Here is a 26,416-nt window from a genome sequence, read left to right on the forward strand (position 1 = left end):
CCAAAATGACTCAAACAAAACATGATGTTTCAGAGTCACAGATCATTTAGAAGAGACAACAGATGCCACTTTGAGATTCTTTACTTGTTGTTACAGGCAGTGAGTAGCGGTGCAACAAAGCAGCATCTTGACTGCCATTGTGTGAATCGCCTCCGGCTACATACAACCTACTTGTGGTTAGTTAGGCTCCTTTTCCTTCTGCCCTGTTTGAAAGTCACTGCCAACCCAAGTTAAACTAAACTGTTCCCACCCCGAGGCTCACTGTTATATCACACGACTCAATCAGGCAGATGGCTGCATATATTAAGTCTCCGCTCTTGTTCTCTGCTGTATTGTTAAGTATGCGTTGTTGCGAGCGTGGTAGAAATACATGCAACACGTGTAGCGGAGGAGATAAAACGACAAACTGGAGCGTCATGGAGAGTAATGGCTTCCAGCTCAGTGCAGAGCGAAAGATTGGTGTTGTGCCAACATCCAAATCCCCCATCTAATTAGTGTTTGCGTAACTGTGGGTAATGAAATTCATGCTCGCCGGTGCTGAGAGGGGTCAAGGAGCTTGGGGAAGCCCACCTGAGTTGACAATCGCCTGCGTGGGCGTTAAATGCACAGCCCAGTGAGCTGGACACATCAGGAGGGATTGAAAGAAGGAGGGGAAAAAAAGGAGGGAAAAAAAACACTAATTACAAAACACAGCTTGCAAACATTGGTCACAGAGCAATTCAGTAATCACATTGAAAGTTCTTGGCATACTTGAGTGTAGCCTTCTAGCTCTGATCAATGAACATTTGCTTGTCAAATTTAAGTGGCATTTTTGCGCCAAGATAAATACTTTAAAACAGGCTTTAACGCAGACGCAAGGTAATTAAAGAAGCTTTACGGATTAGTATGTAAAACTGAAAACAACAATTAGCAACGAAACTGCAGGTACTCAAATATAATGACCGGAGATTTAATTAATTTCTTCGTTTTACGTCTTCGAGTCCTGCTGCGGGGAATAACTCCAAAGCAATCTCAACCTTCTGCCATCGTAGAGCACTTAGTGAGATTTTAAAGGGAATTTAATTGCAAGGAATCATGCAAGCCAATCTAAATTGCTGTCTTGACGGGGATAAGGCAACAAAGAAAAATCTCACCTTTACTCCATGTGGCATATTATTTTTATTTACTGTTTAATACGGAAAACACTGTGTCTATCAGACAAATTAGACTTATCTCGCTTTGTACAAAACAGGCTGTCCAGCTGGCAAAAATAACAGAGCAGCAAGAGGAACACTTTTGCAGTTTGCACTGAAATTAACTCGCTGCATACATTAGAGAATGAAGTTAAGCTCAAAAAGTGCAACATCAGAGTGGAGATACGTTGAAAACCACATCTAAAAGCTACATCCTGATCATTTACTGAGATGGTTTTCAGCTCTTGCTCATGACTGAGAGATTTACAGAAGAAATGACAGTTGAGGAAAACCGTGAGGTAAAAAAAAAAAAAAAAGCACTGTATGCGAAAGATACCATTTTGAGGATACTGGAGAGGGGTTTTTAAAGATTAGGAAGATGGCATAATGTGAATCTTACAACAAAGAGCAGATTTAGAGGTTGAGACAGGATGTGGTAAGCGGCTTAGACTACATGCAGCGGTCAGTGTTAGCAAGCACACTGAAACTGGTAAATCTACAGATAGAGGATATTTCATTCTAACAGGGGATTCAAAACTTGACGCTAAGACAGGCCAAAAGTGGGGTGTGTAGCAGTAAAAATAGACCAACAGAGCGGTTAAGATGCAGCAGTCGGACAAAAGAGAACACAACGTGGGCTGCAGAGGTCTCGCTCTCGACACAGATAAATCTGGATGGAGCAAAACAAAGCAGGCCGCTGATTGTAGCATCGTCGCATCGGCAGCAGGGTGTGCTGAGGTCTGCCAAAGCAGCTGAAGCAGAGACAGTGGATAAACGCAGGCAGTATGTATAGAGAGGAGAACATGACAAGCTCAGGCGGTGGCTGTGTGAAGGCCACGCATATCCTCCGAGCTTAAACATATCAGGATGCAAAGTTTCTCACAAGGTCAGTATGCTTGGCTGCATAACAAGAGCCTGCAGCTGCAATTTAGAGCACATAAACAGAAAGTAATTTTTATCCTTTAGCAGTACAGGATGCTGCAGATATAAGCAACTTTTCAGTTTGTGGGTTGTAATAAGGGCAGCCAGAAGCAAGGCATTAGGAAAGCCTTAAGAAATCTTACATGTATTGTAGGTGTTCTGAGAAAATTTGCATTATGATAATATAATTTCAGTGAAGGGGTTTGAAATGTTTTCTTGTAAGATGAAGGACAAAGACACTTCCTACAATCTGACCAATGGTTATTCCTGATTTTCACTTCTGGAAATTGAAAGTTCAGGTTTGCATTTGGTTTGCAGAAGTCAAAGGTTCCAGTTGTTCCATGACGGTGCTGTCAGTGTAGATCCAGCGGCCAGTACATAAAGTTCTAATACTATTTTAAAGAAAATGTTAGAATTCAATTTCAATTAAAACTTTCCGAGTTCAGATGATGTTTTCAGGATGTTCTTAGGGCCACAGATTATGTTACCTGACAACAAAGGAAAAACACTCCCAAACCAATATTCAAAATTCATTTACCAGCATTTGTTGAGGCCTCAGATTATGAAGCATTCCTCTAATGTGATATATTAACAAAATTAGACTATTTTGCCTGCAGTATTCTGAGCATATTTCAGGGATGTTGTTAAAGTAGCATATTAAATAGTATTAAACATTCCCACAATATTACACAGTGTGACATAATAAAAAAGGAAGGACATTCTCAGTGCAGCATTCAAATGTTTTTAGTGTGACTTTAGAGAATGTTATTCTATGTTTAAAAAAAAAAAGTCATAAGTCCAACTGAAAACATTACTAGAATTTTGCAGAACATTCTCAGAACATTTTTAGTTTAAAAAAAAAAAATCTTGCTAGGGAATCCAGTTGATGAATAGATTTTGCATAGCCCATATTAGTGAAGGATTTTAGTGTGTCTGACAAAGCATAAAACTGATGTTAAATGATGCAACGCTGTATATACCTTTACATCTTTTTTTGTCGGTGTATGTCGGTTAATTACTAAGAAGAAAATGCAATTTAGAATTACCAGAAATTTCAACCCAAGAGGACTTAAGAGTATATTTTTCAACTGTAAAACATCCTGCACAGTGTCTATTTTGATCACAATTAAAATATGTATAAACTGATGAAACTAGCAGCTGCTAGAGGTTTGTGTACCAGCACCTATAGAGCTTAGGGACATTTTTTTCTTTAATCTCTGCATAAAGCAGCTATGTCGCAAGAGAATTATGTACTGAACATTGTCTTGGGCTGGAAAAGCAATGTGAAACTTTTCTTATTAAATATGCTACGTATGATATGTTGTTTTATAGCTTCTGATTTCTCTCCGCTCTCAAGTAATAACACTGGTGTCTGTGCTCTGTGATGTGGTTTCATAAAACTCTGATTGTGGAAATTCCTGGAGATAATCTGAACAATACATCTGTCACAAGGTGTCGTCTCGCTTTTCCCACTCAAGTCGTAAAACTGATTTCTTTGTGCTCGCTGCGTCAAAGTGTGTTTTCTTCCTGCATTAAAAGCGTCAGGGACAGTTACATCAGATCCTCTGTATTGCTAAATGGTTGGATGACCTCCCATCATCGCTGGATAAAGGGGGCACAGTGAAGGACAGTGCAGTTCCTGGCACCTTCTCCTCCGTCTGGCAGCTGCCTCTGCATTGTCACGATGTCACTCTTGAGTCGTCCAATCACTCAAACTAATGAATTTACTAGACAAGAGTGGTCTGCGTGTCCAACTGCTCGCCATACTGTACTTGCATCTTCCTCCTCTCAGTCTCCCGCCTACTGTATGTGATTTCTCCATCTCTAGTCACACATGCTGTACAGTCACTCTCTCCCTTTCTCTGGAGGGGTTTAAGCCTGGTGTTGAAAGGTTTCTGACAGAGGAGCGCTCCAGATTAATGTGTGGATCTCTGTTGATTGATTCATTACATTAGTTTTATTCGACTAGTGCGGTAGATTGATGCTGAGCTCTGGAAGCTTTTAAATTACGGCCACTCAATCGAATTAATCACAAAGAGCAAGGTTCCCTCCAGCAATGATGCTCTGACACTGTTATTGCTCTCAGCAGCACGGTATATTTATTAAAAACATATTATTCATTGTACAGTAAAAATACACATTGTTTCAACCATATAGCATTACAGGGGTGTGTTTATTGGTCGTAAAAGCCATTTTGGAGTTCAGTTTTGCTGTTTAAGGCTCATTTTTATGCAAAGAAAGAATTAATTTCTTTTCTTGCGCTGTTGTCAGATTTTCCCTGAGTGCCACTGTCTGCCGTGATTGTCTCATTTCTGATTTTGGCCTGCTGCCACTGTGTGATCAGTGCCTGTTAGCTCCTCACCAAGGATCAGAGAGAAACCGAGGAGGAAACACTGACACCTACGAAAACAATTAGAGAAGAGAAATACTTTCCAGCTTCCTGTAGAAAGTTCTCAGTCATCTTCTCATCTTAACCAGTAAAACAGAAAAGGATGAGTCATTCGGTTTACTCGGGGGTAAAACATGCACGGATAAGGAGCACAGTTATGTGCAGCATGTTTTGATTGGACAGACACTCTCCTAATTACCATCTAATGTGATACACACCAGAATCAGGAGTGTATTTTTGTGGTGGAGATAGTCCCATTTCTGCACAAGGGGACCCGATTTGCTGCTCCATCATAATACACAACACAACTAGATGGTACTTTTTTTTTCCTCATTAGACTATTTTAAAAATGCACATCCTGAAAAACAACAATGCTTCTCATCCTGCACCAACACAGCTGATTTCACTGCATCTTCACTGGCTTTCCGTCCTGTCTAATGTGGTGGAGGACATCCATTATGCGCGCTGTGATGGCGAATGCCCAGCGTGTGAGAGGACTCGGGGTTTTGTTGCACACGACATGAAGCGGCAGCAGGACGCCCCGTTTGAACACATACATCGAGCTAACGAGACTTTCTTGCGAACTGGCAACTTGCAGGGAGCTTGAGGAAGGTGTTACCACCCAGAGTGGCAACATCACATCTCCGATCTCTGACAAAAGAAGGCCAAGAAGTGAACTCTGAGATAATTGGTATCAAACGCGCATTTTGAAATGTGTTGACTGAGCTAGTTACTGTTGCGTGGTAGTAGATGTGCATCGCTGCTATGATGCTGTTCCTCATGTTGAAATACAACGTACTGTAGCTGCTATATTCTAAAGGAAAACACACTAAAGAGAGAAAACAAACTAGGCAGTCTTGTCTGATTAGCCTTCCACTTGACAATAAATAAATCTCACATTTTCCAAAACGCATTTGATCTTAAACTAGGAACGTCTTTGCCTTATATATTAAAATGTCAAACAGGAAAACAAATATTATGTAATAGCAGACAGAACCATTTTAATCTGCACATTTTGCAGTTTTTTGAACATCTTAACCCAGATAAAGAGCTCTTATGTAAACATATCTGAGCTAACCACTCATCGCTGTTTTACAGATCAGTCTGACAGATATTCATGAAGGCAGGACGAAACCCGTTCAGTGATTTCAGCCTTTATGCCTCAAATTGTTACATGGAACGAGGGTAGTTGTGTAGAAAAGAGTTTTAAGGTCTTTAACGCTCACAGACAACATTAAAATAACAAAATGTTTCTTTTCTCTGGCTCTTTTCTGTCACTTTGACCTGTCACTGTCAATGCATATGATGTTTAGCAATCATCCTAAACGGAGGCATAAAGTTATTTTAATCTCCCGCCACTGGTTGCACTTTACAGCTGCATTAAAATGTGACAGAATCGCTCAATTTTAAATGACTCACAACTCAACCATGAGGGCACACGGTGGGAGACAGTATCAGAGTTATATGTTAAGATTAAGGGGCCCCGAGAGACAATTATGGTCAAAGTGTATTATCAAAAAGCAAGGAAAAGTGGGTTACAATTTTGGTAGAATGGCTTTGACCTAGATTTCTCTTGAGACTACAAGTTTTTTTTTTATCACACTGAGCCAGTCTGCCTTGAGTAAAACCTTATTTCTGTATGTCACGCATCACTTAAATAAAATATCACTTAATAACAGGAAATCACTCACAGAAGCAGAACATTTAGCATTTCCCGACAGAGACAACTTTGTAAAATATATCCCATTTTATGGACATAACATAATGAGGAGAACACAGAGACCTGCTCCCACATCTCACTCCACATCCTTAATGACCATTACTATTATAAAGTGCTCTATGAATGTGAGAGCTGAGAACATTTCATTTTGACTGGTGCTATAGGCATCCTGCATCAGGGCTGAATGGGGAAATTACAAGTTAAAGTTCAGCAAAATCTTTAAATTTGAGCATCAAGGTTGCATATGTTAAGCTGTATGGTAAAAAAATCAAGCGGCCTCTGAAAGAAAACATTTATAATCCCGTTTTATTTGTGTTTTCACACCAATGTATGAAAAAAAGATACAATTTTTAACTAATTTGTGATACAAAAAGTGGCACGTGTTTCATTTAGAGAAGAAAGCTCATGAAAAGCTAAAAGCACATAAAGTCACACAGTAGCACAGACTGACATGTTCTTTCTTTGCTACAGACACCATCCTGGTGCTGTAAACAGTAACTACCACAGCAAATGCGTCTGCTGAACAAATGCAACATTTACTCCTGTTGGGGTAACCTTTGCTAAAAACTACAGCACCCAGCTGTTCTGGAAAATTATTGATCTCTTTAAAAAATGAAACTATGTCTTTATGACCCATTTTAAAAGATTTATGCCTTCAGAGGAACAAACAGGCTTGAGCCAGACAGTAAAGAGAGACGGCTAACGCACAGTTTTGGTGTTTTTACATGACTTGTCAGTAGGATACTGTGAAACCCAAGACTCATACTTTAATTTAATGCATGCATTATGTTATCCATAGACAAATTGTATAATCTAAATGTCTACTATCTTATTTAGACAACTAGCTTTTAGATTAAATTAAGGAAACTATAAACATTTAATCACATTTACAATTTTACTGATTATTTAGTAAGAACCAGTCATGCTGGCTCTTAAATCAAGAGGTAACTATTCTTCCTTTTCAAAACATGGTTGCTATCAGCATTTTCTCTAACTTTTTTAGATTTGTTTCTCAGTACTACTCTGCAGGCACCAAGTAACTATAAAAATACTTAATATGCAGTTGTTAGTCAGCTTTCTACTTCTGACACTGCATTTAAACAGATAAAGAAAGCATTTTAGCGATATCTGATGGCTGAAACATTGAAATGACACTGTAAATCAAGGGCTGCGTTTTAAGTATCACCAAATTTTGTCAGATGACAGCCTGCATGTGACAAGATGGGCATCCGCTATGTGAACAAGCGTCAGGGAAGCCTCTGTCTTTGCACCTTCAGACCTACACATGCTAGATTGGTATGGACAGGATGGCCCTTGGGGGTTTTGATGCATTACGGACAGCTTGGCTTCATACAGTCTCATGCGGTCTACGTACACACTGTTAAGTTGCATGCAAACCAGAGGAGAAGCCTGAGAAAGCCAGCTGCCTCACGCTTAATTTTTCACAAGGTGATCATTTCACGATCTTCAGAGGTCTGTTATATTTCTGAAACATGCATCAAAACAGATCTTTTTAAAGCAGCTTAACTGCACTGGATAATTTAACATCTGGTAAACTCTGGATGACACTGACCTGCAGATGCATAATTTACTGATAAGTTTGGCCTTAAATGATCTTATATTTAATTACTTGTGTATCAAGTGGGCTGCACTTCGTGTTGTTTTGTTGTGAACTGTAAAGCAAGAAATGCCATTTCTGTAAAAATTTTCCATGTCCTTTTTTTTTGCAAGATGAAAGGCCAGACTCTCACTTCTATTAGAAGTGTTTTTATAACGGGTTATATCACTGGACTATAAACCAGAAGGACACCTGAGCTGTAGGACTGAGGTTAAGTGGTGGCGTAAGTGTGGAGCCCTGAACTCTTCAGTGGCAGCAATTACACTCACTTAAACAGCAAGAGTGACTTTGATAATTAACATTTTGTCTGTCAAAGTGGAGCAGAGCACCGGAAGTATGAGGAAAAACATGACACTGGGAAACACTGTCCAATTATTTAGGAAGGGGCAGTTCAGAGAGAAGCACATGCCCCCTTCCCTTAACAGTTCTCAAACAGAAAATCGAATGATCAGTTAATGAATCCCCTGCTGTGGAGGATTTGTACATCTAATAGTGAAAAATTTCCCCAGAAGTAGCTTTCAGTGTTTGCTATTTTGTGTTCCCTCCCCACAAAAAGGTCAAAATGAAAGGTCAAATGGAAACATCCTAATTTCCAAGGACGATTCATTAAATCTCATCCAATCACCTGAGAGACTTGCTCTAATTGAGGAAACAATGGGATGATAATTTAAGCCCAAGTCTTTTCCGGTGTGGCGTCACAATAGAGGATTTCTCTCGCAGTGATCTGTTCAGGGGACAGTGATTTGAAAATGAGGTGACGTGAGTTGACCACGAGCAGTCCGTCTCTCATCTGGCGGTGTTTTCTATTTGTGTCAGGCAACATGTGTTTCTCATGATGGGACCTGACACCTCCCCTGGAGCAGCACGGAGCATGAAGAGCGACAAAGTGGGGAGGCTATAGGAGAAACAATTTCACGCCGGCTGCAAATTACGTTCTGATCCTCTAAAATGTCCACAGATAATGTGTGAGATTTGAAGGATGGTACTTATTCTGAGAGAAAAAAACTCACCTTGTACTCCATGATGACATTTATAAAATCAAATTTTCTCCTCTGCTCTCTCTCCCAGATTGGATGTTTTTACTTTACGTGCACAGTATCTTGCTAAGCCACTCTGCCCATTACACTGTATGTCTGGAAGTTAATTTTCCTGGGCTGAATGTCTGGGTGAAATGGATTTACTGTTAAGGATTAATGACAGAGGTTTGTAAAAGGTTGCTGAACAAATATACTGAGTCACTTAGGAAGAAAAGTGTCAACTTTTTCAATATTTTATGGTATTGCACTACAGCTGGAGTACGAATTAAAAAGAAACAAGCAGACAAGTTAAAAAACTGTTTAACATTCTAATAGGTCATCTGATTAAACTCTCTGTCCTGGAAGTGTGGTGTTTGGACCCTCTGGAGGAGGGTGGCCAGGGCACCCAGTGGCAGAGGTAGTGACGTACATATGTGCAGCAGCAGCAGCAGCAATGAATCATAGGGAGACAATACCTCTCTCCCAGCCTGAGGTGTTTGCAAATGCGCATGCAGTGAATACAGCAGGTCTGATGGGAAACAGCTTTAGAATTATTAGTATTGTGCAATATGAAGAAACAAACCCATTCTGCAGATGGCACCAAAATGTACCTGTTGTACCTGCAATATGTTTCCTCTCTGAATCATTAATAACTTTTGCATAGTAACACCTCAATTGAAGCCATCAGCTGTAAAGAACATTTTTTGATGAGCTCTAAGCCTATAAAGCACAATTTCAAACGCATCCTGACTTAATACTAACCTTTAACTTGGATTTTTTCCTCCTATAAACCAAGAACCTCTGCAATTATTTTCACTCTAACTCATCCCAGTGAAAATGCCAGCAGGTGTGGCACCTATAGGCCTATTCTGAAAGCAACAGAGGTAAACGCTCGTGCACGCGCGCGCACACTCACATATGACTCATCTCATCTAAACTAAAGCACTTTGTCAGAGGCGTCCATTCACGTTACACCCCATGCAAGAACGCGCAGACTCAATCTCAGCTTGGAGCGCGACACTTATAGTGACGGCGGCTATATAAGTCCATTCAGCATCTCCCCTTTAAGTAACTATATACTTGTTTCTTCAAAGAAGTGAAGGAGGGCGGCATCTCGCCAAACTACCTGGCAACCTACAACACTGCACTGGACCTCCTCTAAAGACTGAAGGTAAGAAAAGCTTAATTTATCTTACCCACATTTCGAGTTAGTCTACATGCTTTCCTTCCATCTCACACGTTCTCTTTCTTTTTGGTGCACGATTTAACTAAACACATTTGATTGAAGAGCTCTTGTGATTTGGAAAACGTTCAGAAAAACGTATTTGCAGATCACAAAGTGGCTTTTCATCTTCGGTAGTAACATTTTACTTTCATACCTGATCTTTTTTTTGCCGCAATGGAGAAAATGTAACGATAAAAGATAATAATCCTCAACTTCCATCCGCACTGAGCCAGAAATCCGAGTTTTTTTTTACGCGCAAATATTACACATTACGGATCAATCTCACAAGACCCACTCGGATTATTATCAAGAGCTGGTGATGAATCACAAAATATCGTATGAAAAATAAAGTGCAACATTAACAGTGATAGTTATCAACCTGTTACATTATTCTAATGTCTCTTCTTTCGTGCGTAAATGCCTTTTTACGCAGCACATTTCATACCAAAGGTTGGGATAAATCCCACAATTTAATAATGCAAAAACATGTCTTTTTCTTCACAGATTCCTGCTGATATCCTGACATGAAGCTCAATTTACTTGGTACCACCGTGATTCTGCTAGTTGCCTTCTTACCGCGCTACGAATGTCGGGCTATTGAGAGCCCTGGCGGTACCCTGCGCGTCCCAGCTCCCCAAACCCAAAACTCCCAGCAACAGCAGCAGTCTGGTCCCATTCTGGAGCGGCTTGGAGAGGAGTATTTCATCCGGCTGGGCAACGGGGACTCTAACTCTTTCCCATCCACGTCCATGTATCCCGGCGGATCACCTGCCATCTACAACAGAGCGTTACAACTCCAGCTGACACGACGCCTTTTACAAGGCAAAGTTGGGAACATCAGGGCGCTCATAAGCGGCTTCGGAGACCGCGGGGACGAATCCATGGAGAGGGGAAGAAGGTCCGAGGACCCGCCGATATCCCTGGATCTGACCTTCCACCTGCTCCGGGAGATGATGGAGATGTCCAGGGCGGAACAGCTGGCCCAGCAAGCGCAAAATAACAGAAGAATGATGGAGCTCTTCGGGAAATGAAGACCTCTTTCCATTCCGCCAAAGATCTCATCTCCCTTTTCTTTTTCTTTGTTTCTTCTTTTTCTTTTTCATTTTTACCATCAGCACAAAACATGCTCTGTACAATATAGTGCTGCTTTTATCACTCTATTGTTTATAGCTTTAACCTCAAACTATGGAGCATAAACGGGCTTGACTTATAATGAGCCGATTGTACCTTGCCATTTTAATGTTGGTGTCAGATCTGTAGAGTTGCGCCGTTCTTCATATTTGACATGAAATACTTTTGGTTAACACATGACTTGCAGTGACAAAATTGGCATTTTGTTTTAGATTATGAACCACTGTATTTATGATATTTATGTTTGTTAATAAACTTATGTGCAACCAGTCATTTTCTGTTGTGCAACAGAACGTCTTATATCTATATTTTTTAATAAAAAATTCAAAGCAATGCTTACACTTCTCTGTGAATATCCTTACATATTAGTTAGTAGTAACTCCCAATAAAAACTATTTAATTACTAATCTGATTAAAGTACGCTTCCATAATACTTTTTTGACATTTTAAATCTGACATTGAATATATTGTATATACGTGTAAAGTAAAAAGCAAAGAGTTGGTTAGACAGAGCACAAATGGCCACTGCATCTTGAGTCTTGCCTACACAGATATTGATCGAGAGAGAGGTTTTTCTGAGTGAATACAAAAATTGTATATGGTGTAACCATGGCATTGCTCTGGAGCCAAGTCGTGGGTTAACACCGTGCCTCCTCTCTAACACACACAAAATCTGCAGCAACAATTTGCTGGGAGATGTTAGGAAGCACGCTGTACGAGCGCTCACAGCCATTCAGGTGGACATTTGTACAGCATCCTTTCTTCTAAACCCTTACTCCTCAGGAGGCAATTCTCATTATACCAGCAAGAGGCAACCACAAATAGCTCAGAGATGTACCACCGACACCTAATGAGTGTGGAAGACGCCGCGTCCCTGTGTATTGATCTGTGTTTGTGCGTATATGTGAATGCTGATCCTTGACCCACAGTGTCGGGGTAAAACCAAGCAAGAGCTGTGGGTGGTGAGTCATCCTACTCTGTTTGGCCCACGTAGCAACTTGGGGCTTAGTGCTGCATTGAGCCCATTTGTAAAGGATCCAACTCACTGAGAGATGGTGTGCAATAATTAGATGGGACTCAGTGGTGGACTACTTCAGTAGTGGAGCTGCAGCAAGGTGAGACCATTGCAGGACAGCAAATAAGCTGAGTGACAGCCTAAGACTCGCTGTGAAGCTGGCAGTCTGCAGGAGAGGTGTCATGACCATACAGTAGAGAAGGACCTTATAAATGCCTGAACTATAAAAAGGTCACTAATGCATATAGTTGGATTTCCTTTGACAGAAATAAGTGAAAAGGAGTTTAAAAGAGATAAAAAAGGAGCAGTGGAAGAGAAAAGTAGTATTTGTTGCACATGTGCACACACAGACACCCAAAAGTGTATTCAGAGACCAAAAATACAGCAAGAAATAAAAATGAGAACAGAATTTTGGGGAATTTTAAGTCAACTAAGACTTGAGAAATAGCCTACTTTGATCACATCAGTTTTAATGTCACATAATATACAATATACCATAAAAATGGTGAAAAGATGTTTTGTCCGTAATAGGAAAATATAACTGTGTTACACGACAATGAATACGACACATAATTCAGGCAGTTGCGTGTAGAAAATACTGAAATGTCACAGTGAGTTTTTTTTTACTCTGCTTCCGTACTCATGAAGTTATATCAGTCATAAAAAAAAAGTATACGACAGGGAGGAAAACCTGAGGCCCTCTTGTCATGCTCTCTAATGATGTAGTTTAAGCAGTCGCAAAAGGTCAGCTACATAAAAAATGTATGAATACGTCTGAATTCTGGAAACAGCCGACGGAAACCCATAGTCGCTCTGTCATTAAGTGTGTCCAAAATGAAAAGGAAGAAGCAAAACATGTATTTAATGAGCGAAAAAGAAATAAGATCAGTCAGTATGCACAATAGAGGAGAAAGAAGTGCATTATAAATTCTGTCTCTTTCTTCTGGATCTGCAACTCAGGCTTTCCCTTCGGCAGAGATCTAAACTTGTCGCACAGTTCCCCAGTTTGGGAGAAAATGTATCACAACTGACCTGAAATCAACATTTAGGAGCAACAATTATTCTGCTCCTGGCTTAGGTGTTGTCTGGCGGTTGTCGGATAAGGTCGAGGCGGCGCTCTTGGCTGCGCTGGGAGAGGAGCTTATCTGCTGGGGGGCAGAAGGTTGGCTGGAGGTGGCTGTAACTGCAGCACCTCCAGATACAGTCTGGGCCCCTTCTCCTTCCTCTGTACCTCCCTCTGCGTCCTCATCCTCTTCATCCTCGTCGTCATCATCTGTAAAAGAAGTTAGGTACAAATAAGTAGAGCTGCACGACTGAGGTGGAGTTTGTAAGTTGATTCCATGATCAATCTGTCCCTTCACCTAGGGCGAAGTCAATGGTGCGCAGGGCCTTTCCTTCCTTCTTGAAGTTGACGCTGTAGTGATCCATGTTCTCGTAGCCGCGCTCAACTTTGTCCAAGTGTGTGGTGGTGGATGCTTCTGCGATCCTGAGCGCATAAGGTGCAAATAGTATAATTATAGGAAAGCTCCATCCTCACATAGTCAAGGCAACACTTCCTAAATACACACAAATCTGTGATGTTTCGCACGTTCCACAAGCTATTTCAAGATGCCACAGCAAAAGATAGTGATCTGCATCATTTCACACAATTACTTTCCACAGCTAACAGAGGTGTGACCTTGTTGCATTAGAGTTATGGTTTGATATGCAGGCACAGATGTGAATTTGGTAAACTGTTCGCAAGCATTTTTTTTTTTTTTAAAAACTGCAAACAGGCGGAAAAAAATGAAGTGTTTTTGAACAGTGTTATGTTAGGATTTTGATCTTAAAATGACAGGATGTTATCTTTTTCACACAGCAAACATCTCCCATCAGTGAAATGATTGGTGCATTGAAACATATGCTCACTTTTTGAGGAGAGGCTTTGTGTTCTGAAAAATACAAGGGGAAGATCTCTTCCATTCATATTTCATACATGAAATACTGCTAACTGTGGGGCTTTCTTCATGTGGGAGTCAAAATCCTCTCTTACCTGAAGGAATAAAGCCATTTCTGGCTCCTCCATTGTCTGGATCCCCAACTCCACAATCTTACAGCTTTCCTCCAGATGGTCTCCGTATTTCCTCGTCAGGCCCTGGATATAGTTCACCTTCTCTTCCTGTTCGGCCGTCACCTTCTGACTCATCTGCCTCTTCTTGTCCTCCAGGATAGAATACAGATGGTCAAACTTCTCACACACCAGAGTCTTCTGCCTCCGACCATTCTCCTGGACGTACATGAGTGGAAAACAGAAAGAGACACATAGGGGAAAGACATATCATTAACCAATTATCATGGCGTTGGTGACAAGAGTAAGTGTGCAAATAAAATTCCAGGGTACAAAAGGGTTTAGAATATTAAAAACCAAAGAACATGAAATAATAGTAGTTTTTTTATGTATGATGGTGTAAATACTCCATAGCACAAATGCTGTTGTTAGTTTGTTTTCTGTTCATCCGGTTGGGCCATATGTGCAGGGAGGACAGTGAGGCTCATTTTGCTCGTCCGTCCTGAGTGACGCCACTGAGTGGGGAACACATGGGGGACTGGAACCACTCCAGCTTCCTTTCTACTACGTCCAACTGTGGCACGTGAACCATCGAAAAAGCTGTCTGTTCCCTCCCCATCCATCACCCTGCTTGTTTTTGTCAATGTTAGAGGGCCAGAGGCAGAATGAGGCTCTCTGCCGAGTGTATGTGAAGCCAACACAGGAGAAAATGTGAAAAAGAGAGACTGTGGCACCAAAACATTCATTTTTCACTTCCTGCCTCTCTGTCTAAATCTCTCAGACCGATAAAAGCCGAGAGAGCGGCGGTGACAAGGACACATTACATCAGTTTGTGCGTCTGTACAGGTGCATTAGTGTGTGCAGAGTGAGGCCTGCTGTGTGAGTGAGCGGCCCGACACTGCAGCAGTTGGACACTGACCTCTATGGCACGACAGGCTTCCTCTAGCTGACTAATGATGCCCTGCATCCTGTCGTTGTTCCCAACCATCATGGCAATCCCGTCACTCAGCTCCGTCTAGGGGGCAAGGACACGTCAGAGTGGTTACTGACTTTAATTTTGGACAAATTCCCAACAAAAATAAAAGTACTTCACGATAAAACCTGTTTATTTTTACTGCATTACTTTTGTACTACGACCCTCCATGAGTATTTAAGGCCTCACCTTCTTTGTCTCGTAGATGCTGCTGATTGGCGCCACCTCACAGTCCTTGTGGGCTCCAAACACTTTACACATGGAGCAAGTAGGCACACCATGGGTTACACAGTAGATGTTGATCTTTTCATCCTCGTGAACATCACACATGGGTGTTTCTTCTTTCCTCTCCGGCGCTGGCTTGCTGCTGTTGAGGTGTATTGAAAACAGTGGTACCTTGCTGTCACGCTGCACATTTCAGTGCATACTGATGTGACATGTATTGTCAGTTTGATAATGTCACCGTTATACATGTCAGCAGTTTATTGATGATCCATCAGTCTTGCCTCGCTATACACATGAACTGTCAGCACTGTAATCAATAGGTCACCAGTAAGCTGAATAGTATCCAGATGTGGTTGCAAGTATACAGCGATCTCTTTGATATCTATTAGCTTCTTTCCGGAAGAAGCTGGAACATGTTGCTGGGGAGAGGAACGTCAGGTATGCCCTGCTTAGACTGTTGCCACTACGACCGACCTCAGTTGAAGATGAAGAAAACGGAAGGAATTTCTGATATGTTATAAATAGTTCATATCAGTTCATCCTATACAAGCTACCCAAGATATTAGAGAATTGTCAGTAAAATACTACATTTGATTATATAAAACAATACCACAAAACAATGACAAAGTAGGACGCTAAGCATCCTGAGTGCACGAGTTGAAGTGTTGTGGATCTTGTGTCATACAAGCCCTTTGGCAACCCAGTCGGCTCCTGGATAAATCATCTGTGTGGATGACTACTACTAGAATCATCCTGTCATCCACTGCAGCTCCCTGACTCAGTAGCCACCGGCACGAAAGCCACACCAGCAACTAGTACACTTTGTGTCAGTACACTGCTCATCCCTTTTCTCTTTTATGATCTCTAATCACAGCGCTTAAGGACAGCTTTGACTATTACACAAACGATGTTCTCGACATGACGGTGTAACGTGTAAGTGGTGACAGTTTGCTATATCAAGACAGACTGAATGTATGTCTGATCTATCTCACCTGCTGGACTCCTGTTTGAACATGTCAATGATATTCTCAACCAGGAGGTTCCTCTGCAGACCGTAAACACCATGCCTGTCCAGAACCACCTCGTGTCTGCAGGACGGGCATCGGAAACGGCCACCAGATGTCAACGAGCCGCTTCTTGTTGGAAGGTATGGGTTTGAAGCCTTGAAGCGATAACAATTCAAACCCTAAATTTAGTATGATGGCAGGGTTTTGATGGATAAATTAATTAAATTGTTTCACTTAAGAGTTATGAAATGTTAATCCAGTGGATTAGCAGTCAATAACACAAAAGTGGAACCCCATTAGCACAACTCTCTGACAGTTCACAAGTGTTATAAATATACAAACTAATACTTAGAACAATTAAATAAAAGTTGTATTTTCTGTTAGTAATTCTTTGTCATTAATATTGTTTGATAAACACAGCTTATAAATGTTAATTTATCAGTAGATGTGGCACACACAGTGATGGTTTTCAGACTAAAACACAACACTTTCAAATGGGAGTGCATTTATGATATCCAGAAAAAATCTTTAATGCGCTAAAAATGCAGGTCAGTTCATAAATATGTCAATGGTACAGATGACACAGGCTGTCAACTGAGGAACTAATGTATAACAGCAATAATCCTGGAGTTAATAACTACTTTTATCCCATTACTAAAACAGTCAGTGGAATTTACTCAGTTGCTTACCTGGAAAACATCATTAGCACATTTTCTGCAGAGGTTGTGCTGGCAGGGTAGGATGACCACCGGCTTTGTAAACATTTCCAGGCATATGGGACAAATCAGCTGTTTCTCCAAGTTTTCCATGGTGATAGGCTCTGTCAGGCGATTTGATACACTACCAGAACTTAATTAGATAAGACCCACATAAGCATTATTTTCAAAAAGGTCCTTTTCTGAAAGCAATCTCCAGCAGGCCCAGCGTCAGCCTGAGGAGTAGGCCTGCTGTTCGTGTCCTAGAGGGTGTAGGCTCCTATCTCGCTGGTGTCAGTTCTGTTTTTAGCAGCTACTGCTGTCATGTCTGAGGTTGCCATTTGTACCTTGCCCATATTTGAAACTGAGCAGGGCAGGACTGAACAGCTGCCCACCAGCCTTTACAGCCTCCTCTACACCACCACCAGGGACTGCTCCGTGTATCTGTATGTTTCAGGGGGGTGGGGGCTTTGCATCTCACAGTCGTGATAAAGGATGCCTAAGCTACCAGAAATACCTGACTTTAAGTAAAAACATATATTTCGCCCAGTCACGCTGCACACCATTAATGATTTTAGCTAGTAATGCATCCGCAGTGTTTCCTCTAGGATTTTTTTCAGCAGTGGCCGTGACAACGTAAACAAATGACATTTGACTGCAGATTTTACTTTTACAACTTATTTATTGAATGGCCAGTTGAAAATACCTTTTAACGGTTGAATGTAAAAATTAAAAATAAAATAGAAGAAGAAGCTCATCTGAAAATGCAGTCAGCAGTAACATCATGGCGTGTAGATATTAGCTTAATGCTATCAATTGGTTTACTCATGTTAGCCACATTGAGTTGGCACCGGGCCCAATTAACTGAAGCTACCGATATGTTACGTAACGATAGCTGGTCATCAATATTTTGGGAATGTCTATTTAACTTGTAAAATCTATTATGAGTTATCTTAAGCTAACTTTTCTCCTGTAAGTCGCTGCCCTATTTTCCCAGACAACACTCCTCTGACTCTGACCTGCTGCCTGGGTGCTTTGACGTCACTTTCAAGGCCGCGCTCTCGCGAGTAATTAACGTTGTATTAACCCAAGGTATGAAAGAGTAGATACTAAGCAAGATAGTTATCTGTAGTTTACCTTAGTACTCGCGAGTACTCGACAGTGCAAGACTGCTGTGAAGGTGGAGACATACGGCGGTGGTGTATTTGCTACAATAAAAAAAAAGAAATTTGAAGGAGCAGCGGCTAGGAATTCGGAATGGCGGCCCGCCGCTCGTAAGTGAATGTAGACACTTTCGTTCCCATGTAACAAAATATTTAGTTTAAACAGTTAATGAACGCCGATACCTATTAAATACACGTAGTAGCAAATCAACAGACATAGGAAACAAGATATAAACGCATAATAAACATTTTAAAATATTAAAACTAGCCAAAATGGTTTTTTAGCATTGCGTTTATGCTAACTTTTTAGACAGCTAACCTTAGCTAGTCGTTGGACGGACGCTAGGTAACACCTTTCCAGGTAGCCGTCAGAGGACCAACTTCGAAGCAGTAACTTCTTGAACCAGAAAGACCACGACCATAAACCTGGGAAGGTTTGCTACAACACCAGGTGAGTTATTAAGCTGCATTTTTAGTCAAGCATTAAATAAATTGCGGTACTTGTAAAACTACAACAAAGTACTTTTGTTTTAGCCATTATTTTGTCCTTAAACAGCTAGCTTAGCGCTAGCTAGCTTGACATTGCTACCCATCAATGCTGTGCTTTATTGCAGTTGTGACTCCATCTATTAAAGTAGCTGTAAAGCAAAAAAGCAAATGAAAACAAACCGCTTGAGGGCGATATTTGGATTATTGTCACATTCGTTTGAGAACTAGAAAAGGTTTCTCTGGAGAATGCGGGCATCGATCCCGCTACCTCTCGCATGCTAAGCGAGCGCTCTACCATTTGAGCTAATTCCCCACTGTAGCATGTGTTTTTATGGTCTCCTTTTAAACGGTGTGCAGACAAATCCGCCTGCAACTCATTATAACTTCAAAAACATGGTTTACTTGTTGCGACGGTATAACACCTGACGTGTTAGTGCTATATTTCGCGTTATGCAGGAAGTTTGGACTTTGACGTAGCATTAATTTAGCTAACGTCAACGTTTAACCTAGGTTAGCTTAAACGTTCGGTTAGCTAGGTTAGCTTAAACGTTCATGAACGAGAGGATTTATTAGCCTTAAATGGCGACTGTCAGTGAAAGTAAGTTTGTTCATAACTCTTATCACTCTATTATTGTCACGGAGTGTGAAAGTTGGAAACAGTGGAGCTGAGTTGAACTAACTACAGCGGACGCGAATGTGCGGCGACGAAAGGAAAGTAGCGTCCTCTTGACACCACATGCAGCATTTGTACTCTACCGCAGACTCGCGTAAGACGTCTGACGACTGTATTTGTGTTTATCAATAATATTGTACAGTTCGATGTTAGCTTGTAGCTCCCTTCGATAGCTCAGTTGGTAGAGCGGAGGACTGTAGTGGTTCCATAGTAATCCTTAGGTCGCTGGTTCGAATCCGGCTCGAAGGAGAGATTCTTTTTTGCAGTGTAATAGCGATACGTCATATACGTAAATTCGAATTCACAAACAACTACTGTGTGATTTGCAGTAGTTGCACTGTTTTATTGTGGTTGGCACATATCTGTGTTGTTGCACAAATGCTGTCCTCTATCCAGTAATTCTCATTGGCAGCAGATTGCTGTCTTACTGGTCCACCTACTGTATAATAGACAGGATACTTAGTGGTAGACGTGCTGTATAATAGACAGAATACAAAGCAGTTTCTTTATTTAGATTGTTGTTCTTACATGCATTGCTTTCTAAAAAAATAATGAAAATGCATCTTTCAGGAAATAAAACCTTTAGGCACAGAAAGGAGAGCGGTTTCTAGCTAGAGTGTAGAAATTTGTACATTCAGTCATTTTTTCTGAACTACATTTTCACACTACAAACATACTTCAGTGAAAAAACCTCAGCTTTTCATAGTCAAACAAGAACGGAGGGTAACTAATATTCAGATCTGCTTCAGTTACAGTGGAGGTCTAGTCAGTAAGCGTACTTTGCATTGTCGATCTGCATGTTAAATTAAAAATGATCGCACCTGCAGGTACACCGTTGAGTTTAAAGTGATGAAAACAAACTTTATAATTTGCTTTGACTATGAAATAGCTTGTGACTGTACTGCAAGCACACTCAGATGGATGACTCAGAGGCAATAATTAGCAGTTGTGTGGAGGATCGTAGCATGCATCACACACTAATAAAGTGTCTGTTTATAATGGATGACACTTTTCTGTGTTGTTTCACAAATGCTATCCTCTGTCCAGTGAGTCTCATTAGCAGCATATTAATTTAAATTACGAATTGAAATGCCCGTCCTTCAGTAATGGACTGCTTCAGTTTATGCATGTGTATGAGTGCTTTAATGTTTTAAAGACTTCTGCTTTAGTTGAATGCTCCATTCTTTTGATGTTTCATAAAAAGCGAAGAAAGCAATTAAACGTACAGATGAACGACTGCCTCTGTCTTTGTACTGACAATACTGTCAACATTTTGACATGAAGAAAACCATTGGCTTTGATACACTGCAATAAAATTCCTCAGCACCTGCATTTCAACTAATGAGAGGTCTAGACAATTACTACTTTGGCATGTCTCCTCTTGTTAATGTATATGATAAAAATGTTTTAAAATCTTAATTTCTGGAGAAACTGTTCAGCATCTGTTGCTTTTTTCAACAAAAAACATTATCTTTGGAGGTTTAGAGGTAATTATGTTGTATTTAATATACTACGAAAGCGTGTGTTGTTGCTTTATCTAAACATTTATACAAAATATGTCAAATATCTAGTAAAGTGTGTTTAACTACAAACTAAATGACTTATATCAAAACAGGCATGGCATAATATTCTCATAGTTCTGGCAGCATGTGACCCATCTAAGCATACCTAATCTGTTTTTTACATCTGACTCATCCAATATGACATCTGTCTTCCCCACACCTTCGTTCCTTTTATTGAAAGGCCACTCGGATATGAACAGAGCGCTATTCATGCGGGCACATCAGAATCAGTGAGTCATATTTAAACATTTTAGACAGATGTTATCACTGTGAAAATACACAAATCTCTCTTTCTCTAGCTAATTTGTCCGCCTTTGTTTCATTTGGTGTCCATCCAGTGAAATTAGACTGCAAGTTTGGAACTGCAGCTGTAAAGATTTACCAAGTTAATGCTTAAAAGGTGAGAATTATGTCATTGCCTTCATATCCTACTCTTAGCTATAACGTTTCTGTCTCTTGTGTTTTTATAAATCTATGAAAATGCCAAATAGCAGATTTTTTTAAATGAAGTAAAGGCATGTGCATTTAGCCCAGTTTCTCATTTTTGCATATGTGTTTTTCTGTTCTGTTCTACAAATGGTGCATTTTTGTAATCTTATGATGTTGTGGGCACACCGTTTTTTTTTAGTTTTAATCAGTTATCTTTATAAAGGAGGAACTAGTGTGATTACGTATTCATTAGCAACAAGCAAGGACTGCTCAGATGCTCACGAGATGATGCCTAAAAGCGAATTCAAATGAGATCAATTAAGAAATGTTCTGAGTTATGTTTGCAATTGAAGTGAATTCATAATTTTTACGCCATTAATGTCTGACTCATAATATTGCGGTACTGCCTGTTGGCAAAAATCCAATAAAGATTGACAAATTAAGAGCAGTATGGAGATTTCTTGGAGATGAAAGGCCAATATGAATGCCAGACAGTGCTGCTTTTGAGGCTAATAGCTGCCAGCTTAAAGAGCACAGTGTGAAACTCCTGTTCCTCTCTTTTTCTCAGCGGTGCTTTGAGTGTATAGTAAAAAGGTCTACAGGCACCGCCAAGGCCACAAAATACACAAGAGGAGATGTTATACACATGCACTCACACGTATCCATACACATAAAGGTCTACAAGCTCATAAGCAAGATAAAAGTGTATATGGGACCAGAAAAGGGAGCAGCGCAAATGGTGCCATCTGTTCTCTTTTATGAATATTTCAGTTAGGTGGAAGTCATATTGTATTCATACAGATGGCAAGCAGTCGCTGCCTGTGATTTTAAAAGTCTTGGTAAGCAATCTCAAATAATGTATCTGCATCTCCACACTTGTCCCAAAATGACCCACTGAAGTATAATTCCACCACTTAGGAATCAGGATTACAAGAAGTACTGATATACCCTGGTAATCCAGAAATACTTACGTAAATTTAAACCTACAGCTGAAAGACTGGTACCGACTATTACAAATGTACTAGCAATTGTAAAAGCAGTTGTAGATCATTGTGGAATCACTGGGGATTAGGAGAAATAGAAGGAAAATAGTAAAAATAAAACGTATCTTGTTCACAATTCAGTAGAGAACACTGTTAGATATTTTCCAAGATGATTTAAAATGTGAAGGACGTAGTAAAAACAGTAAGTCCAGACACTTGGACTGATGGACTATAAATGTTAGCAGGCCAACTTCTGGACAATTTACACTTAGACTTAGTTTGTTATTATTATGGACAGCTACAGTGTTTGTAATCTGTAGGAAAGCGCAAAAACACTAGACAAGAGGCTACTTTGCATACTATTAAAGTTACAAGTGCACTACACAGTATTTTAATTGTAGCAATGGGAGTAAATGTAATGAGTATAATCCCCTTTTCATTTCTGTGCATCCATTTTAATGCACAAACTATTTGGTCTAATGTAAATTCCTTATGTTATGGCAAGTTTTAGCCAGAGACCAATGTGCGAAATTTATGATAATATGCAAAATACTAAATTTTTTTAATTTCAAATAATATTAAAATGCAACATATGCAGCCCACTAAGGCTGAAGAGATTGAACAAACAACACACTAATAATATTTAAGGATAAAAGAGAGGTCTGGGCCTGTTTATAATAAAAAATACAGCGTATGATTGAGATGAGCAAAATAGAGATATAATGGGGATATAAAGCAGACAAATTATAAGAAGTTGGACAGAGAAACAACAATACACAAAAAACTGATAGCCGGTTCAGCAGAACCATTTCGTGTTCAGGGGAGAACTCCAATTATATAATGTCCTGGAGAGAAGGAATCTTCGCAGCAGTTATCACGGCTATGAGATTGTCTCTGGTGTTTCAAGATATCAAGTATAGAGTTATGGTATTTTGAAAGCAAAACTGATTTAGCCCTGTGTACTGTTGCAGATATTAGAGGTACTACATTACAGAAATCCTACATCACACAATTAAAGGTATGAGGAGCAACTAAATTTATCTATCAGAAGGTGTTACCTATTTTTCTCTTCTTCAATTTTTAGGTGGTGAGCTTCAGAACATTCTCCGACATGCTTCCCAATTCCTGTGTACCTGTCAGACTGTAATCGATTCTTCTAGAGGTCCTGAGCAGCACACCGATAGTCTTCTAAGGTACACAGTGGCTCATTATTATCTGTCGTTACTTGTTAAGTAGAAATCCTTCAAATGACCAATGTTCTGAAAATCTAACCGGACATTCAAACATAATATCACACATTTTCATTAAAGTATAGCCACATTTCACTTGTGAAATCAGAATTTTTACACCCTTTGTCAGATGTCAATAATGGTTGTCATGGTGAGAAGTGTCTTTTCCTGCTTGTTGGAGTCAGCACAATTTGAAACTAGTTGAAGTGACAGAGCTTCTTTTGCAGGCATCATTCAAAATTTAATTTAGCTTTTTATAAATGTTTGTCAGCAAAAGACAGACTGAACCAAAGAGCCATTTTTCAACCATGCTAGGCTGCTATAAAGATATACTACACACAAATCATTACACATGGTGTCTGGTTTCATGTCAAACTGGTAGTTCATGCTGCAGTATATGCATAATATGGGTCACGATTGTACAACTGCTTTTAAAGATAGTCCAGCAGTATAATAATAAAACATTAAACCACAATCTTTCAGAACACAAATCTTGCTGTTCCAAAATCCTCTGATAATGAAAACAGTCTATGTATACAGAGGAATTTTCATGATGAATACATCACTTTTGTATATGTCATATTGGACATATAGTACTTGATCATAAGAAAGATGAAGTCAAACAGCCAGATTTCCTCATGGAACTTTATGTAACATCTTCTCCCATACAGTGACGTAAAAGAGACGTCAGTCTGTTTTAACAAGCACCACTGCAGCTCATGGTCATGGGAAACTGAGATGTACTCAGCATTCAAGGGCTTGTCTCAGCCTGGTTTAAATCTCCTACCCTCTAAACCATGAGAAGTGCATCTACCTTCTTTAACAATTTACTTCAGAGTGTAGTGAAGGGTTCGGGGTGATTTCAGCATCTAGCTCTGAGGTGTTTACACGTCAAGAGCTGTCTGCATTAAGCAGGTTAGACCAAGGGTACAGTGAACACACAGAATCCTGGCATTTTTATGAATCCTTTGACATTCTCCACTCTGTCGTGGCCACTTTAAGCTATGTTTAATACATTGTTACTTGAGCAACTTAATTACTGAACTGTTATTTTCCCTTCTGGCATGAGAACCTAACAGGGGAGGACAGAGACACTTACAAAGGTGCATTACCAAGACATCAAGTTTCTTTCAAGGTGAGGTAATGTGAATCAAACAAGACAATTTTAAAGGGTTATTTTGCAACTTGGGTACAGAATGAATTATCTGTGACTCAAAACAACTTGCAAAAACGACTTCCTCAACACCAGGTGGCAGGTGCTCATATTTTATAATAAAGTTGACTTACCTATTCTCACCGAAGACATCCATACAGCTCTAGTGCCAAATTGTTTGCTAGGGCATCTTGCCTTGAGGGAAATGACAAAAAATGAGGAAGTGCGATGGACCTGAACCTGGGACATTGCAGTTCATGACTGATGTCTTAACCCTGAAGCACAGAGGCAGCCCATCTGTGCCAACTTATGAGCTTCAGTATTAAAATACATAAACCGATGAGAGTTTTGATTCTTTAAAAATTAACCAACTCTCTCAATACTTTTTTTTTTTTTTAACATATCCAAATCAATAAACTATCTGAATGTTGATGCTGATCAAAGAAGCACCCTACTCTAGTTTCTACTAAGGAGCCATTACTATAAAATCAACTGGCCCTTAACACAGTAAAAGGGTGCTATCTAGTGGCAAAAAGAGGGCTGACAATGTCCAGCTGCATATTGACATCATTGCAGTCGTCACCATAAGACTGAACACTGCAGTCCTGGTTATGCTGCTGAATTTAGATCTTATGATTCATATTCCTTTCAGCAAATATATTGTACACAATATGGATGGAAGCAACACCTAAATAATAAATAGTCACACATTGGTGATATCTTGGACTCTGTCGTCAAGTTGAACGTGCTTATTAGTTTTAAGTATTATGTAGCTTTAAACACCTTTTCAAAAAGCATGTATGCAAGTACAGAGATGCAAGCTCTCATCAAACTGTAAGTGATACCACAGAGAATATGTGCCAGGTTTGCATAGTTTTTGCATTTGGCAGGCATAAAGTCATGTGTAGTATTCAATACTCTGAAAAATATAAGTCTGTTATGAATAAATTTTTCTTCATAATTAACAAAATCTATTAATTTAAATTATACTTGAAATATGCACTAATTTGTCTAATTTATCTTGAAGGTATTGTTTTATTCTACCTGCACACTTTAATTGCGTAGCCTCTTTTTCACCACAAGATGGCTCTATATACACGCAGCAATGCATTTATAGGTTTTGTAATTCTATCTTAATATAGAATTATACTGTTTATTTCTTCAAATTTACCCTAATAATAATAGCAGTAGTTTTACATACATTTTTAAAACATCAGGAATGTCTGTGTATGTGTGTTAAGGTATAGCGCTCTGTTGATAGATGCACATAAGGAATGTGTTTAAGAACTAAAGGTGTAAAACTGCAGCATGGCTAATGAAGGAAAAGATAGAGTCCAGTGACGCTTACAGTGTCGTCAGAGGGTGAAAGATAAATGAATTAGGGACACCGTGGTGGATTACAATCTGGCTCCAGAGAGTTTTCAGTAAGACTAGAGTCAGGAAGAGTGGAGCTTTGGGGGGTCTCTCATGCAGATACTGCACCTGTGACCCCAAGGGGAATCAGCAGGTATGCAGCTCAGCTGTCTTACTAGAGCTCCTGAGACTGATGCTTAAGCAGTTAAACACACCTGCTACAAAGGT

General features: G+C 39.9%; 2 protein-coding genes and 2 non-coding genes across 5 annotated transcripts; 2 read left to right on the forward strand and 2 right to left on the reverse strand.

Moving 5' to 3' along the window:
- Window positions 1-9,809: 9,809 nt before the first annotated feature.
- On the forward strand, window positions 9,810-11,465 carry crhb (corticotropin releasing hormone b). The gene is made up of 2 exons (XM_023276146.3): window positions 9,810-10,007; window positions 10,566-11,465. The coding sequence occupies exon 2, from the start codon at window positions 10,586-10,588 to the stop codon at window positions 11,090-11,092; it is 507 nt and encodes a 168-aa protein (XP_023131914.1). The 5' UTR covers window positions 9,810-10,007; window positions 10,566-10,585; the 3' UTR covers window positions 11,093-11,465.
- Window positions 11,466-13,042: 1,577 nt separating this feature from the next.
- trim55b (tripartite motif containing 55b) lies at window positions 13,043-17,480 on the reverse strand. 2 transcript variants are annotated; one of them, XM_023276126.3, is made up of 8 exons: window positions 17,149-17,480; window positions 16,445-16,614; window positions 15,417-15,591; window positions 15,174-15,269; window positions 14,240-14,473; window positions 14,116-14,138; window positions 13,569-13,693; window positions 13,043-13,480 (listed from the first exon to the last, which is right to left on the reverse strand). In XM_023276126.3, exons 1-8 carry the CDS (start codon window positions 17,266-17,268, stop codon window positions 13,266-13,268), a joined length of 1,158 nt encoding a protein of 385 aa, XP_023131894.1. In that variant the 5' UTR covers window positions 17,269-17,480; the 3' UTR covers window positions 13,043-13,265. The 2 variants fall into 2 exon arrangements, with proteins under 2 accessions (XP_023131894.1, XP_023131893.1); XM_023276125.3 differs by having other exon boundaries at window positions 15,417-15,594; window positions 17,149-17,474.
- A 1,566-nt stretch (window positions 17,481-19,046) lies between these two features.
- Window positions 19,047-19,119, reverse strand: trnaa-agc (transfer RNA alanine (anticodon AGC)). Its single transcript has one exon. It is a non-coding gene; the product is annotated as a tRNA-Ala (tRNA).
- A 523-nt stretch (window positions 19,120-19,642) lies between these two features.
- On the forward strand, window positions 19,643-19,728 carry trnay-gua (transfer RNA tyrosine (anticodon GUA)). Its single transcript is given in 2 exon segments — window positions 19,643-19,679; window positions 19,693-19,728. It is a non-coding gene; the product is annotated as a tRNA-Tyr (tRNA).
- Window positions 19,729-26,416: the final 6,688 nt, after the last annotated feature.

This window comes from Amphiprion ocellaris, chromosome 22 (assembly GCF_022539595.1).
Source record: "Amphiprion ocellaris isolate individual 3 ecotype Okinawa chromosome 22, ASM2253959v1, whole genome shotgun sequence".
NCBI lineage: Eukaryota > Metazoa > Chordata > Actinopteri > Pomacentridae > Amphiprion > Amphiprion ocellaris.